We start from the raw sequence: 16794 nt of genomic DNA on the forward strand, positions 1-16794 counted from the left end.
ATTGAGAGCATTCCCAGTACATTCTTTCCCACTGATAAAACAAACCCTGGGGAGGAGGTGTCCATCAAACCTAGAAAGGTAGTCTCTGGGAAAAGGCCAAAGCATTAATCCTTCCCTAAACAAATCCTTTCCACATACCAACCACTGACCCCAGGCCCTCAATCTGGTCCAGTAAGATAAATCCCAGAGACTGACCAGTGATCCCACATTCCCTCCCATTTACTCAGTAAAACAGACCCCAAATTCCTGAGTGCCCAAACTGACATGCTTATTAATTAAGTCACTTCTCAGTATAACCTACATAAGCCCAGTCCCCTCCTTTGTTTGGGGGCTCATTTTCCACCAGGAGAGTGGGTCCATTCCCATGGGTTTAATCCCATTCCTGAATAAAAGGCTGAGATGATCCATGGACTTTGCATTGGGCCTAGTCTGGTCCTTTTGTGCTAACACCCTAGACCTTGCCTCCCTCACCTCAGGGTCTCACTGAATTGCTCAGGCTATCTTCAAACTTGGGATTCTTTTGCCTCAGCCACCCAAGTAGCTGATTTCATTACTAAACATGGGTGCATTTTTGGATAAACCCAAAACTGAAAAACATAATGCTCATGGTACTGGGAATGGTTAACATTATGACCAGAGCAGCATGCAAGGACAGAGAGTGGAAATGGAAGATGCACACACAGCTGTCGTAGGGAAGTCCAGATAACATGAATATTGTATTAGTTTGCTTTTCAAATCCCCCTAAGGTCTCAGACAAAGAGTCGGAAAAGGATTCAGAGTTGGATAAGCACTTGGAATCAAAGGTTGAAGAAATTATGGAGAAGTCTTATGAGGAAGGAATGCCTGATCTTGCGTATGTCATGTACATTTTGTCTGCAGAAAATACCTCAAATTTACCTCCTGAAGGTGGTCTTGCTGGCAAGTGCAATATTATTGAAGCTGTTTATAGTAGACTGAATCCACATAGAGAAAGTGATGGGGCCTCTGATGAAGCAGAGGAAAGTGGATCACAGGGAAAATTGGTGGAAGCTCTCAGGCAAATGAGACTTAATCATAGTTGGAAACTACCAACAACTTCTGGAGGAGATGCTGACTAGTTACAGGCTAGCTAAAGTAGAGGGAAAAGAAAGCCCTGCTGAACCAGTTGCTGTAGCTACTTCCTCAAACATTGATGCAAGAAACCCAGTGACAATGCAGGAAAGCGATACTGAATCAGAAAGTGGTCTTGCTGAATTAGACTGCTGTAATGAAGACACAGAACAAAGATGAGTGGTGGAAAATATTACTTTTTTGGTAATATTTTTGTGATCTTTGATTTGGTGATTTTTACTTAGGAAGTATAATGTGTACATTTATATAACCATTTTGTTATTTGAATCTTGGAAAATTAGTTTTATTATATTCAAATAGCCTTGTTTTTTAAAAAGGCCTTTGCATATATCTTTATAAGATAGTTTAAAATTGACTTTTATAGTATTTTGAATTTAATTAAATTATATGTCATCTCACCTTGTATGTAGGCTACCATTTATTAATGCCAGTAGTAAAATTCATATTTGAAAGGATTAGAAATGACTGATTAGAGAGATTACTGTATGTTGTGGAAAAACTTGTTAATGTAGAATTATACTGATTATTTTGCATATTAGTACATTCACAGCTTTGTAATAAATTTGTGTTTTCTTTAATAATTTTAGTTCTTAAAAAAATGGCTGATGCCAGCCTGGAATTTTTCTTTCAAGGTTGATGATTTGTGTTTTGTTTGATTTGTTTATATTTAACATCTCTGTAGTTTTAGCTTTAGAAGTTGTGAGATACTGGATATGTGGTTATTTTTTCTTTCTTTTTATTTTTTTTGAAACATAAGTTTTGAAACCTATGTATTATTCAAACAGCTTTTGTTTGTATAGTCTGTATTGCCTAACTACACACACCAAAATGTATGTCAACCAAGTGTTTAGAATAAAATTATAAGTGTTTAAGCCCAAATAAAGCATGTGATGTGGAATAATCTAAAAGAAAGAATAAAATAGCTGGGCAGAGTGGCACATATATATAATCCCAGCAACTCAGGAGGCTGAGGCAGGAAGATTGCCAGTTCGAGGCCAGCCTGGGCAATTTAGTGAAACCCTGTTTCAAATTTTAAAAACAATTTTTTAAAGGTCTAGGGATGTAACTCAGTGGTAAAGTATCTAAGTTCAATCTCTAGAACCAAACATACACACACATAAAAATAAAATAAAAATTTAAAAGGCCCTTTGTAGTCACAGGATCCAATGTATAAGTATGCATTAGAAATACTAAATAAACCAAGAGTGGTAACACACACCTATAATACCAGCTATTCAGGAGGCTGAGGCAGGAGTACCCCAAGTTCAAGGTCAGCCACTTAACTAAACTCTGTCTCAAAAAAAATTTTTAAGAACTTGGGATATAGCTCAGTGGAAGACTGCTTGTTTAGCATGCATGAGGCCCTGGGTTCAATCCCACAGTACTGCAAAAAAAAAAAGAAAAAGAAAAAGAAAGAAAAGAGAGAGAGAGAGAGAGAGAGAGAGAGAGAGAGAGAGAGAGAGAGAGAGAGAGAGAAGAAATAGAAAACAGAAAAAAATAGAGAAAGAAATACTAAAATAGTACCAGTACCTCCTAAGCTGTCAAGATCCTCAAGAATCCTGCCAAATCTGTGAAATAAAGCAAACTATGAATTAAATGAAAATCATGAGGCACTTTAGGGCAATAAAAATCGATTCTAAAATCATTTGTGGTCATAGTTACACAACTCTCTCAATATACCAAAAACCACATAATTACATAGTTTATATAGGTGAATTGTATGCTTGTGAATTTTCTTAAAACAATTATAAAAATAAAAATAAATAAAAAATACACCATGTTACCTTACAGTATTTTGAACAGTTAAATATTTCTCTCGTAATTCAGGCTCACTACCCAAAGGCAAGAGAACTTCAATATAACTGTCCTTCATTCTCCTAGGTGGCAGTTCCTTCTGTGACTTAGCCAAAAAACTGTGAAGTAACTTCCTTTCCTCCATTGCTTTCACATGGTCTCTGAGAAGAAAAGATGAAACTTTTTACAAACAAGAGCAGCAGTATCCCACAATTCCAGTGATATCCAGGCCAGTCAGATACCATCAAAGGAGGAAAGAAGGAGTCTAGACCTACTTCATCTCTTCCTTCCCTTCTTTCCCTCCCACTACTTGGTGAAACTGAAATTTTCTGGTAACTTTTCTTAGGTTTATAGATAAGAAAAACATACTTAGAAGTTATTCAGATATATCCAAATGGATCATATATTCGCCTTGATCAAAGAGTTTATTAAAAGAATATAATATTTAAATCAAACTAAAAATACACAGAGATGGACAGAATAGTCTATATGTGAGATAAAGAATAGCCTGTTCCCTGAACTCCAGGTTGCCATTTCTCACTTTGAAAATTCTCAGATTCTCTGTGCCCAGGCTGGCTGGCTGGCTGGCTTGCTCTCTTTCTCTCTCCCCCTCTCTCCTTCTCTCTCCCCTTCAATTTTATGAATGAGAGACTAAGGAGGGAAAATGGACTATATCCAAATGAAGTATGAAAGACAGAACAAAAGGTAAAGAGGAAAATAACATGAAAAAGAGACAAAGGAGAGGAACAAGAAGAAAATATTTAGGAGGAAAAGAAAGGAGAAACATAGGGATAAAGAACTGAAATATTCACAATATTATTAACTAACTAAGATGTCTTTCTAAGCTTAACTTATGAAGTATTATTGCCAGAATGTTTAACCTGCAAAAAATATAGATATAGAAACAAGTTAAATGATACTAAGGAAACCCAGAATAGGGAACATTCTCAAAACAAATGGCTTGGTCTCTTTAAAGTCAAACAAATGGGGGGAAAAGGGGAGGATAACTGTCATTTGTTCAGGATTAGGGGAGAATAAAGTTGAGGAAATCTGAATGTGGATGACTATTACATTACTGGAGAATTGCTGTCTATTTCATTACATAAGAGAATGTCTTATTTGTTGGAGATACATAAAGGCTGATCTTGTCAGCCAATACATGTATATTGGTAAATTTGTATTGAATCCAGATAGTGAGTATTCATTCCTTCTACTTTTAAGTAAATTGAAATTTTTCGTATTGAAATTTTTAAAATGTGTCATTCAGCCAACTGCAGTGTGTTACCTATAACCCCAGCAACTGGGGAGGCTGAGGCAGGAGGATCACTAGTTTAAGGCCAGCCTCAGCAACTTATTGAGGCCCTAAGCAACTTAGTGAGACCTTGTCTCAAAATAAAAAAATAAAAAGGGCTGGGGATGTAGCTCAGTGGTACATATTCCATAAGCATGTCAAAAATGTTGTTATGAGAATCAGTGAGGTAATGTACCTGAATGCACTTTGAAAAATGAATACATGCAAATAATATTATTTTATGACAATGTTGCATCAACTTATCATTGTACTAAAATGTTCATCTTTTCCCCAATTAAAAAGCCTCTCAACCTATCTCAACCTATCTCCAAATGCAGGGTTTCCCATCCCTACAATAGGACTATCAACTGAGTCCAAATATAGTGTAACCTTTGGATGAAAGAATGAACGAACACAAGAGTACATACTTCCAGTTTGTAGATGCTCCTACTATCTCCCGCAACTTATCTCGAACTAAAACAAAAATGAAGAGGTTAGTCTATGAAACAAAGAAATATGAGAAGTAGATTATGACAATGAGCTTAAGAACTATGAAAAGCAATTCATGCACTCAAGACTTTAAGACTCAAATTCCCATTTAATACCTTAACAGCTCAGAGAAGGAATCAGGCCTCTGCTCCCTGAAAATGTGAAACAATTATACTATCTTTTTTTTTTAATATTTATTTATTTTTTTTAGTTTTCGGCGGACACAACATCTTTGTTTGTATGTGGTGCTGAGGATCGAACCTGGGCCGCACGCATGCTAGGCAAGCGCGCTACCGCTTGAGCCACATCCCCAGCCCCCAATTATACTATCTTCTTATTTCAAATAAAAATATCTTTGTGCTAATCATTGGCATTTATATAAACAAACAAAAAATGTTAATTATTCATCCAATGGGGTTTTATCACTGTCAGGAGTCAAGTCCCTTTAAGATGGAAATATTTTGAACAGGATTCCCACTCATCCTCATATAGGCATGGTTCAGGAGCCAATAGTAATATTCATATCTGATATATATAGCTATACATAGCATATATGCACATATATGCTAATTGTTATTATATATAAGTATATATACATGTATACTAATATACATTTATTACTATGTATATACATACTAATTGTTAGAACAGTTAAGCCAGAAAAATTAAGCAAAGATGTAAATCAAGGTAAAGTTAAAAATGCAATTTAATTTTAGTTAATGCCCACTATGCAAGAGTGAATTAGCTTAAAACAAAATGTAAGATCATAACAGAAAAATTGACACTAATTACCACACACACCATGATTCACATGTACTGGTGAACATGCTATATGGATAAAGGGAAAATCAATTAGATAATCAGCAGTAACTCAAAACTAAAAAATAAGTCTATCATATTTCATATATTAAGTTCAGGAGTTTTTTCTAGCATTTCAAAATATATATTCCAGTTATGGGGTATTAACTTAAAATTATCCTTGGTCCTTCAATAACTAAATGATCAAAACCAAATATGGTTAGATTAACACGGACTTTAACTTTCATGAAAAAAATGTACTGTTTTCTATGAAACAATTGTATAAGCACCACAAATTTGGTACACACTTAAATCACAGTTAAATCATAAAGAACTGCAAAAAATGATCGTCAGTAAATAAGTCATTTCTATTTTTTTCCTCTTGAGTTCCTAAATAAAATAATGGAGATATAATATCCCAATGTACAGAAAAATTATGCTCACTGACATGAAATGATTCTTACTAGTTTAGTCAGTAAGAAGAAAGGCAGGTACTGAGGGGTCAATAAGAAAAGTAGAATTTTAAAATTTTATTAACATATTTAGTAAATATGTGTATACACACATATTTACTTGGACCCTTTAATGAAGCCACAATTTTAACTATAATGAATACTCTAAAGGTAACCCATAGTTGGCATATCATATTAGTAAGTGAAGTTAACTCTATTAAGCATAGATTAATAGGGTTCCTCTAAGAAAACTATGGACTACAAATCATTAGTTGGTACAGCTAATGAATCCACCTCTTATTCAAGCATTAGATCTCTCCCATGTCTCTTCCATGACTTCAGGACTTACACACAGTAAATAGAAATCATTTAAGTAAAATAATTCATTCCTCAAGGCTCCCAGAAACAACAACTCAAATTCTAAATGTGATTTCTACCCAAAGTTATTTTGCAGCTATTGTAGTCATTTTATAAACGAGATGTTTATGAAACATCTACCTTTAATATGTGTGTCTCATTAGCCCTAAACTAGCATCCTTTACCCCATTCAAATAAAAGTAAAACAGGGTTTTCTACTGCGTAAGCATAAAAGGTCAACACCCATGCTTGCCTTCTTGAATGTGGAAGATTCCCTGTTTCCCAGGATCCTGGGATCCTTGAGTCAGTCCTCTGCCAGGAGTAAGCAGCTCTTTGCTCAAGGCACAAAGCCTGTAAAACAAAATAAAACATAGTTTTATAGTTAGTTCCAGGGCTTCTCCCCTGGCAATCTCAAAGACCTACACCTCCTCCAGAGTATCTGGCTATACCACATCCTTAGTATATACTATCTTAGAGGAATCTGTAGTTGTTTCACAAGTATATACATATTTGTATTTAAGGGTAGTCTATAAATCATCTCTCCAACTAGAATAAATATATATTTTTTAATTCATTTTAGTTGTCCATGGACTTTTATTTAATTTATTTATTCATATGTGTTGCTGGGAATAAAACTCAGTGCCTCACACATGCTAGGCAAGCACTCTACCATTAAGCTATACCCCCAGCCCACTAGAACAAATGTTTCTTGAGAGCAGAGAAAATTATCTAATTATATACAAAAAATAAATAACAGATATGAACCAGTTTTAAGGATATAATCTTGCTCTTTCAATTTTATTGGCTTCAGAAGTCCAGAATTGATGTGGCAAAAAAATGAGTAAATTAATTTTGAGGAGAATTAAGCGGCTGCTTTGGCTGCACTGGAGGAGCAAAGAGAGCAGCGGAGCCAGAGCAGGACATGGGAGGCCAGCGTGGCAGGATATGTGGTGCCCATCATAAATTCCTAAGAGTTGCATTCCACATAGCCCAGCAGCACCATGAAATTCAATCCTGCCATCCAAGCTGCTTGTGACCTCAAGGCAGGGGCTGCAGTGATCTGAAGAATGCAGCTGCTGGGGTCCTTCACCTCTCCCTTCACTGCACTGGTGCTCTGCCCCACTGAGCTCATCAAGTGCCGGCTACAGACCATGTATGAAATGGTGAAGTCAGGGAGGATAGCCAAGAACCAGAATACAGTTTGATCTGTTGTGAAGACTACACTTAGAAAGGATGGCCCCTTGGGCTTCTACCATGGATTCTTGTCGGAAGCCGCTCTGGAAATATATGCCCTTATATCCTAAGGAAGAGATACTGAATAATTATTGTGCCCCACAATAACTTGGGCTTTACCTCCACTAGGATAATGAGGCATGGCTCCAGGTGTAGGCGTCACCCAGTGGAGTTGAGTTACACTCATCTGTTCCTTTGTGTTCCTCCCCCTTTGTCCTTTTTGGGATAGAATGTTCCATGGAACCTCTCCTTGTGTGTCTCCTACATAATAAAGAATTCCAGTGGCTCTCTCTTTTTCCATGGACCTCTAAGGTTGGAGAGCCTTCCCAGATTTTGAAAAGGTACTTCTGGGTGTTTGTATGTTCTGTGTGCCATTTTCTTAAGTTATTGGAAAGTCAGATTTGTGAACCCAGCATAGGTCACCAGCTAGGATAGATGGCAATAGACCCTCAAGCACTTTACTTGGAGAAGTACTGGGATATTTCTTCATCTTTGGTGGCTATTAATTAAGCCGGTCATTTTTTGCATCAGTGATGGAGAGCAAAAGATGAACTAGGCCCTGTGTCTTTGATGTTAAGTGGTGGAATTTGCCTGTGCCTTGCTGTGTACCCAGTGAATGTATCAAATCCAGAATTCAAGTTCTTTCCATGTCTGGAAAACAGGAGGGATTTATCAAAACCTTTCTAGGTGTTATGAAAAATGAAGGAATAACGGCCTTATATTCTGGACTGAAACCTACTATGATTCGTGTGTTCCCTGCCAATGGGTCACTATTCTTGGCCTATGAATACAGCAAGAAGTTGATGATGATCCAGCTGGAAGCATACTGAAGTGTCCTGGTGGGCCTGGATCCAGGCACAGGCATTTGAGGACTACTGTTCATCTCAGGGTTTCACAGAGTATAAGAAGAATATGGACTTATTTTGAACTCTTGGGAATTTTGTCTTTGTCTTCCCTTCTCCTACCCTAAGTCTTAAACTTTATGGAAGGACCTCTATTTTACATCATATAATTTCTGCCCACATTGTATTGCTCTTACCGTTGATAGTATATGCAGGGTGGCTGATGGCCCTGTGCATCTAACTTGAAAGGCTGAATATAGTTTCATCAGGGCATTATTTCTGCATAAATTTGTCTGTATACATGCTTCTTGGATAGTTATATGTTGGGGGAAACATAATTTGGTTTCATGTTTAATCTCAAATATCAAAAAACCCAGAGGTTACCATTTTTCACTAAATGGTTAAAAATGATTGCTTAAACCATTCTAGATGTGTCTCCAAAGTCCACTAAACCTGAGAGGTTAAAGTTTTCACATGGGACCTGAAAACTAAAATATCCATCTAGATATTAGTAGAATATACCTGCATACTGGTGTGGCTTCAACATTCTTGATCAAGCTTCAGAGTAGGCATCTGGGATTTTCCCAAGAAGCTTTACTCTTAAAATAGTGCCATTCATTTTCTAGGTGGGCTCACATTCCACACTTGACTATGTTTGGTATAGCCTAAAAGATGAGGCCTTTGGGAAGCAGCGGTGGCCTTCACCAACTTCCCTTTTTCTCCTTTCCCAAACAGTCTCCCCTGTTCTGGGTCGTAGATTGAGGAAAGGGCCAGGAAATGGGCTATGCTGTGCTATTTGATGATATCTGACAGCAGCTCTTAACGTAATTCCATCTCTGGGTTGAATTATGGGATGTTCTTTTGGCCCAGATCCAGGGCTGCTGATCGACTTTGGACCACCCATTGTCCTCTCTGCCTCACCTGTCAGAAGTCCTTCCAGGAACAGAGAGTGCCAAAGTCAAAAGAGGCCTTTGTTCCCTATTCGGTGATAAAGTAATGATATTCATGGGTGAAGCCCTATTCTCTCAGAACTAGAAAGAGTTTTGTGCTTATATTTCACAGTGAATGATGGCAGGACTGATCCATCCTAAAGTTTACCTTAGAATCCACAACTACTTGCTTTTTCAGTGTTGGAGCCATCTGCATTTGGGGCTGGCAGTTTATGAATTCTAATGAGCATACATGGAGTGTGAATTTACAAAGCAGTGTAACTTAAGAAAAGCAATTTTATTAAAGTAGGTGGTATGTAATACATGTTCCAACCAGAACAAAAACCACAGTTCATCTGATCCCCATAGATTTGAGATGGGCAGCTGTGGTATAAGAGGGTCATTCTTGTCACCACTAAAGTCAGCCTTATCATTCTATGCTACTCCAAGACCAGCAGAGCACTCTCAGTAAAAAGTGTTCTTAAACAGCCTGTAGAGCCAAAATCAGGAAGGCTGACAATTTTAATGAGTCTTACCTTGTATGTCTGTCCCTGTGGGCAGAATGTAAATGCTGAGCAACACCTCCAGTTTCCTTCAGCTTTCTGCTATCAGACAAGCCTCTGTCAACTCTTAGCCATGGTATCAGGAGAATAGGGTCAGGGAAGCAAGGTACTACCAAATTGGCAGGGTGGAGAGCCAGGGACATTTAGTGTAGGGATTCTTGTCATGCCTGATGTGCTCCAGAGCTAGAGCTGGTCATTCATTTACCTTTTCTTTATGAGTAAACCATTTTTTCTACTTTCCTCTCCATACAAAAATGCTCAATAGCTGCTGAATGGTGCTTCATCTGAACAGGCATGAATTGCAGCAAAATAGAACATGGGATGGGCTTCTAAGCAGAGAACTGCTTTAGAATCCACAGCCTCCTGCCTGGTGCCCAGGAGCTAGTCCATGTTAGCTCTTTAGGCAGTAGATCTTCTCACAGGCTGTCCCCTCCTCCAGCCACACCTCCCCTGCATATAGTTATCTCCTGATAGCCCACCCATTCAGCTACCTGCCTACAATTACCACCCAGCTAATCCATATCAGTGGCCACAGAGGTAAAGAAGCTAACAGCCTGACCATGCTGCTTATTAGCTTAGTGACTTTGGGTAAGTTATCTAACCTCCTAAAGCCTCAGTTTCCTCCTTTGTAAAATGAGGATAATAATAGTATCTATCCCCTAGAACTGTCATAGGGAAAAAGAAGGTAACCACATATTAAACCTTTCGGGACATTCTTAGTATACTAAGAAGTCCTCAGAAACTTTAGATATTATTATTCCAGGAAGCCAGGTTTCTCCAAAGTCTCCTCTATAGGTCAAAGAGAAAGACCCAGAAATTTAGAAAGTAAGCCAGACACTATCATTCACCATCTCTGAGTGCAGAATCAATGGTGATAGTAAAGAAAAGTTGATGACAAAACCACAATAAGTATACATTGGAGAAAAGATAGCTTCTTCAACAAATGGTGTGAGGAAAACTGGAAATCCATATGTAGCAGAATGAGATTAGACCCCTATCTCTCACCCCGCACCAAACTGAACTCAAAGTGTATCAAAGACCTAGGAATTAGACCAGAGACTCTACATCTACTAGAAGAAAATGTATGCCCAGCACTCCATCATGTCAGCCTAGGAATTGACTTCCTCAACAACACTCCTACAGTGCAAGAAGTAAAATCAAGAATCAATAAATGGGATGGTATCAAAATAAAAAGCTTCTTCACAACAAAGGAAACAATCAAAAGCATGAAGAAAGAGCCTACAGAGTGGGAGAAAATCTGTGCCACCTGCACCTCAGATAGAGCATTAATCTCCATGATATATAAAAAATTCAAAACACTTTTAACACCAAAAAAACCCAGTTAGTAAATGGGCAAAGGAACTGAACAGACACTTCACAGAAGAAGAAATATGAATGGTCAAAAAATATATGAAGCCAGGTACAGTGGTGCACGCTTATAATCCCAACAGCTCAGGAAGCTGAAACAGGAGGATCACGAGTTCAAAGTCAGCCTCAGCAACAGTGAGGTGCTAAGCAACTCAGTGAGACCCTGTCTCTAAATAAAATACAAAATAGGACTGGGGATGTGGCTCAGGGGTCAAGTGCCCCTGCGTTCAATCCCCTGTACCCTCCCCCAAAATGGAAAAATGTTTGACATCTCTAGTAATTAGAGAAATGCAAATTAAAACTAAACTGGGATTCCATCTCACTCCAATCAGAATGGCAATTATCAAGAATGCAAGTATTTCAAGAGCGTTGTAATGTTTTGAACAACTAATAATAAAAAAAGAAGAAAAAAAAGAATGCAAGTACCAATAAATGTTGGTGAAAAATATGGAGAAAAAGGTACATTCATACATTGCTAGTGGACTGCAAATTGGTACAACCACTCTGGAAAGAAGGATGAAAATCCTCAGAAAACTTGGAATGGAACCACCATTTGACCCAGCTATCCCGCTCCTTGGTCTATATCCAAAGGACTTAAAATCAGCATACTATAATGACACAGCCACATCAATGTTTATAGCAGCTCAATTCACAATAGCTAAATTATGAACCAACGTAGGTGCCCTTTAACAGATATGGATAAAGAAACTGTGGTATACATACACAATGGAATATTACTCAACAATAAAGAAGAATGAAATTACGGTATCTGCCAGTAAATGGACGGAACTAGAGACTATCATGCTAAGTGACATAAGCCAATCCCCAAAAAAACCAAAGGCCAAATGTTCTCTCCAATATGTGGATGTGAAAAACAATAAGGGGGATGGGGGGACAGAAGTACTTTGGATTAGGCAAAGGGAATGAAGGGAAGGGAGGGAGACTCTGACATCTGTAACTTCACATCACGTACAACCACAAGAATGGGAAGTTATACTCCATGTATGTATGTCAAAGTACATTCTACTGTCATGTATAAGTAAAAAGAACAAATTAAAAAAAAATTTTAAATAGAGCTTAAGTGTAGCTCAGTGGTGGAGCACTTGCCTAGCACATGTGAGGCTGCGGGTTCAATCCTCAGCACCACATAAAAAATAAATAAAGGTATTTTGATCATCTATAACTAAAAAAATATTTTAAAAATAAAGAAATAAAAAGAAAAAGGAAGAAATGAAGGAAGGAATTGATGAATGGAGAAACACTTGGGTCAATTTATTTGGAAAAAGATGGTCCTATAACCCTATTCTTTGCATGCAGCCTTAAGAAACTGAAAAATATATTCCTGCAGCACAACAAAGGCATTTTTAAAAATTGAACCCTTTTTAAAAATTGCTGCTTATGGGCTAGAGTTGTGGCTCAGTGGTAGAGTACTTGCCTAGCATGTGTGAGGCACTGGGTTCAAGTCTCAGCACCACATATAAATAAATGAATAAAATAAAGGTTCATCAACATCTAAATTTTTTTAAAAATTGCTGCTTATATCAACTATAAATCAATATAACAAATTATCATACTATAAACATAGCATTCAAGTAATGGTAATTTGCACTACAATTTGGTAATCCATCTGCTGATAAAAATGGGGACCTCTGTGCCAGGGGTTGTAGGAATACATTTTTTCCCTACACAAAATGGTATACACTACTTCAAGAGATCCATACACCACTTCCTTTTAACACCCCATGGGCCTCTATATTAAAAAAGTCTAGTTAAAACCAACATGAGGAAACTGAGGCTTAATTTTCAGATGATATTCCCCAGTGACAGTCAATTAGCACACTGGCAGAGTCCATATAGAACTCACTTCATACCCCCCCACCCAACACATACACATTGCACTTTTCACAATTTCAGGTTATTTCCCTTATATATAGTCATGCACCACGTGAGGCAAACAATGGGACACATATTTTAATTTTTTAAAGTTTACAGAATAAGGATACAAAAAATGAAAGTATTTTTTCACAGCTGTACAACATGTTTGTGTTTTAAGCTGACTGACTCATCCAAAGCAACTTCCAGTCCTACAAGCTCCATTCGTGGTAAGTGCCCTATGCAAATGTACCGTTTTTTAATCTTTTCTATCATATTTTTACTGTGTCCTTTCTACATTTAGACACATAATATTTACATTTCATTAAATTGCCTACAGTATTTAGTACTGTACCATATTGTACAGGTTTGTATATTATACAGTCTAGATATGTAGTAGGCTATACTATCTAGGTTTATATAAATAAACTCTATCATGTTTGCACAATGACAGAATCACCTAACACAATTCCCAGAACATATCCCCACTGTTAAGCAATGCATGATTGTATAAGCTAGCACTGAGGTAGAGGTGGGAGAAGGTTTAATACCCCACATCTCAATTCCTCAGGGTCACTGGCTTATCCCCTGAAAATTCCACAGGAGTCTCACAACAAAACTCCTAAGCTTTTAGAAGAAAATGTCATGAGACCTTTGAAACACTTGGGCACCAGAAACCCATGATGGAACCTTTCCAAAGAAAGAAGACCAAGAATCTCAACCTCTCCTTGACTTGCCTAAGAAGTCACAGCTTAGCTCCATCTTGGGTCCCAAGTTCAGAGTGGCTGGCAAGGAAGAATTTTCAGTGCAATATAAGCAATGCCATTAAAAGGCCCTCTACTCTAAGGAAATACATCAATTTAGAGACTAAACAAAGTCAAGTGACTCTTCCATGAATCTAAAAAAAATAGAAACTACACAGGTTGCACACAACCTAACCATTCAGTTTGTATTCATTTATGAGCTCTTTCTCTCACTAGACTCTGACAAAATACCTGCTTACATTTCAACAGAACTCACAAGAAAGGAATTCAGGGTTTCCAGTTCAGTGCACGGAAAGACTTCCAAACTGGAGGAGAGGAATTCAAGGGAAGACACATGGACAAAATTGTGGAGTTTGCAGAAGTCTTTCATATCGTATCTAATGCAAATGTTAAGTCAGCTGTGGTCCTTGTTGTAATAATTTTCAACCTGTCTTCAAATGGTATAGAAAAGGCTTTTATTTTTTCTAAGTGTTATGAGAGAAAGAGAGAGGTAGAAAGATATACCATCCATCCCTTTAAACTAACAGCAAGGTTCCCAAGAACAGTGAGAGAGATCCAGGACCCCCCCCCCCCCCACACACACACACACACAAGAACTGATGAGATCATTGTCAGTCAGAACTACTGTGGATCATTGTCCCAGAATGACTTCAGAAACTAGAGCAGGTGTAAGTCCCCTGGAACTCAGTCAAGCAGAAAGAACCTGGAAGGGTGGGTTGGATGGAGAGAGCCAGAAATGTCCCCAGAGTCTAAAGCCCTCAGTCCTTAACTGTGCCAGCTGGGAAAATGACATATACTAAAAGGCATTCATTTTCCTTGCCCAAGTGGTCCAGTCAAAGCACCACCCTTATGAGGGCCCTTCTGCTGATTAAAGGTGTAGTTCCAACCCGCATTGGGGCTCTAGTCACACAGTCTAATGTCCTGAGAGCCAAAATGTGTCCTGCAATCTTGGCTTACGTTACGATACACTCGGATTCTAAGTGTGCCAAGCGCTTAAGCCTAAAAACAAAGATGAGTAAAGGGCTGGCAAGGTAAGGTGGAACTCCAGATACTGGTTTTCTGACAAGGGGCTACCCCAAAACAGTTTCCAACCACACCCCTGATGAGCAATCAGAAAGGAATTTCAGGGAACTCCCAACTTCCTCCCTTAAAAGTATGGCTTGGCTTTTAATATCAAAATTCCGCACCAGATATCACTAAAGTTGGGCGGGTGTGCCCCAACCCCAGGCCAATAGGTCTGTTTCTGGGCGGAGTCGCGGTGAACAGGCACCCTTTCCCTCCAGGCCCAAATGCCACAACATAGGTTCCACCCGCCTCGACCCGCTTCTTCCGCCCAGGTCCTCTCAGAGCTCCAAGAAAGGGCGTGGGCACTCTCAGCCAGCGCCCTGACAGCTCTCCCACGTCCTGCTACCTACCGCAATGCTGCCCGCCTCATCATGCTTGGCTGCTTGGCACTCAGTTGGAGAACCAAGCCCCGCGTACTGATCGGCAGAGGACTGACTACTGAAGTAACAGAAGTGCGAGAGTCCGGGCGCGAGCACGAGTGAAAACCGCAGTTGGAATCTCGGTACTCTAGGCTACGCGGGGCAGCGTTGACAGGCCGGGGGCGGGGCCGCGCGGCGTGGGGGCGGGACCACCACGCTGTGCCTGGCAGCCCCTCTGTCCATTCATTGGTGGAAAGCTGGAGCCCGCCTCTACAGAGCTTCCACGCAATCAGCTGCGCCCGGCGTATTGCTAACCCAAGGACAGGCCTCTTCCCGCCCTTGTTGAGTGAATGAACCACGAAGTACTGCCGAAGCGTGACACGGAGGCAAGGCGGGGAGAGGCCTGACCTGCAAAATTCTCCCTATCCCTGGCCCTGGTGCCTCTACTCCTAGTCTGAGGTTCTTGCCCTTGGCTGCACGTTGGAATCTCCTGAGCAGCTTTCCGACGATGTACTGATGGCTGAGACCCACCCTCTGGAGATTCTGATTTGGTCATGGATGCAGCCTGGGCTTTGAGATGTCTGAAAGTGCCGCAGTTGATGCTAACATAACCAAAAGTGATCTAATGAGGGAAATTTTTTCTTCTCGGTCTGCCCCTTAGTGTATGAATGTTGGATATCTTGGCTAATCCAGAATTACAAGGCCAGTGAGTTCAGATGATTTTACCCTAGGACCTGAATTTACATTTCATTCAATGAATTTTTATTTAGCTGTTTGCCTAGTGCCAGACACTGTTGTAGATATTAGGGATGCAAAAAAATGAAAATAATCACTGCCATTAGGGGGCTTATGTTTCAGGAAAGAAAAATCAGCAAACAAGTCAGCAATAACAATTTCAAATGTGGTAAAGCATCTAAAAAGGAAATATAACAAGGTAATGAGAATATATGTTAAGTATTGCTTTGCTTTTAAAGATACTAATTTCCTAGGAGGTAGGAGTCATATATGATTCTTCAGAATATCCCATATTAATAAAAATATTATTTGAATTAAGCTAGCTGATTTTTATTATTTTATGACTTATAAATGGACTATACTCTTTGGCGTTCACTTTCCTCTTTTCCTAAGCTTCCCTGCTTTTTTATCAGTGTCATCCAGAACATTCACCTTTGGACCTTCAGAAATCTCCCCTCATTTCTGTTCATATTCTCTATACCGTTTCAGTGATTGTTTTGTTTTGCTTTGTGTCAGCTATATTTCTTTTTTTAATTTATTTTTTATTAGTTCTAATCAGTTATGCATGACAGCTGAAAGCTTTTCCATTCATTGTACACAAATGGAGCACAACTTTTCATTTCTCTGGTCGTACACAATGTAGAGTCGAACCACATGTGTAGGCATACATGTACCTAGGGTAATGACATTTGTCTCATTCTACTATCTTTCCTAACCCCATTTTCCCTCCCTTTCCCTCCCTCCCCTTGACCCAATCCAAGTGCCTCCATTCT

General features: G+C 38.9%; 1 protein-coding gene and 2 pseudogenes across 2 annotated transcripts in view; 2 read left to right on the forward strand and 1 right to left on the reverse strand.

The window, feature by feature from the left end:
* Window positions 1-15469, reverse strand: part of Acot9 (acyl-CoA thioesterase 9) — a 47822-nt gene extending 32353 nt beyond the window's left edge. The window contains exons 1-6 of one of the 2 annotated variants that reach the window (XM_027927347.2): window positions 15278-15469; window positions 6545-6642; window positions 5486-5512; window positions 4624-4669; window positions 2895-3065; window positions 2641-2678 (exon numbers count right to left, since the gene is read on the reverse strand). In XM_027927347.2, coding sequence (XP_027783148.1) covers window positions 2641-2678; window positions 2895-3065; window positions 4624-4669; window positions 5486-5512; window positions 6545-6642; window positions 15278-15300 — 403 coding nt within the window. In that variant the 5' untranslated portion in view covers window positions 15301-15469. The remainder of the gene's footprint in view (window positions 1-2640; window positions 2679-2894; window positions 3066-4623; window positions 4670-5485; window positions 5513-6544; window positions 6643-15277) is intronic. The other variant, XM_027927348.2, reaches the window with a different exon arrangement.
* Window positions 708-1269, forward strand: LOC114085983 (protein phosphatase 1B pseudogene; annotated as a pseudogene).
* LOC114085984 (mitochondrial ornithine transporter 1 pseudogene) lies at window positions 7129-8354 on the forward strand (annotated as a pseudogene).
* Window positions 15470-16794: the final 1325 nt, after the last annotated feature.

This window comes from Marmota flaviventris, chromosome X (assembly GCF_047511675.1).
Source record: "Marmota flaviventris isolate mMarFla1 chromosome X, mMarFla1.hap1, whole genome shotgun sequence".
Taxonomy (NCBI): Eukaryota; Metazoa; Chordata; class Mammalia; order Rodentia; family Sciuridae; genus Marmota; species Marmota flaviventris.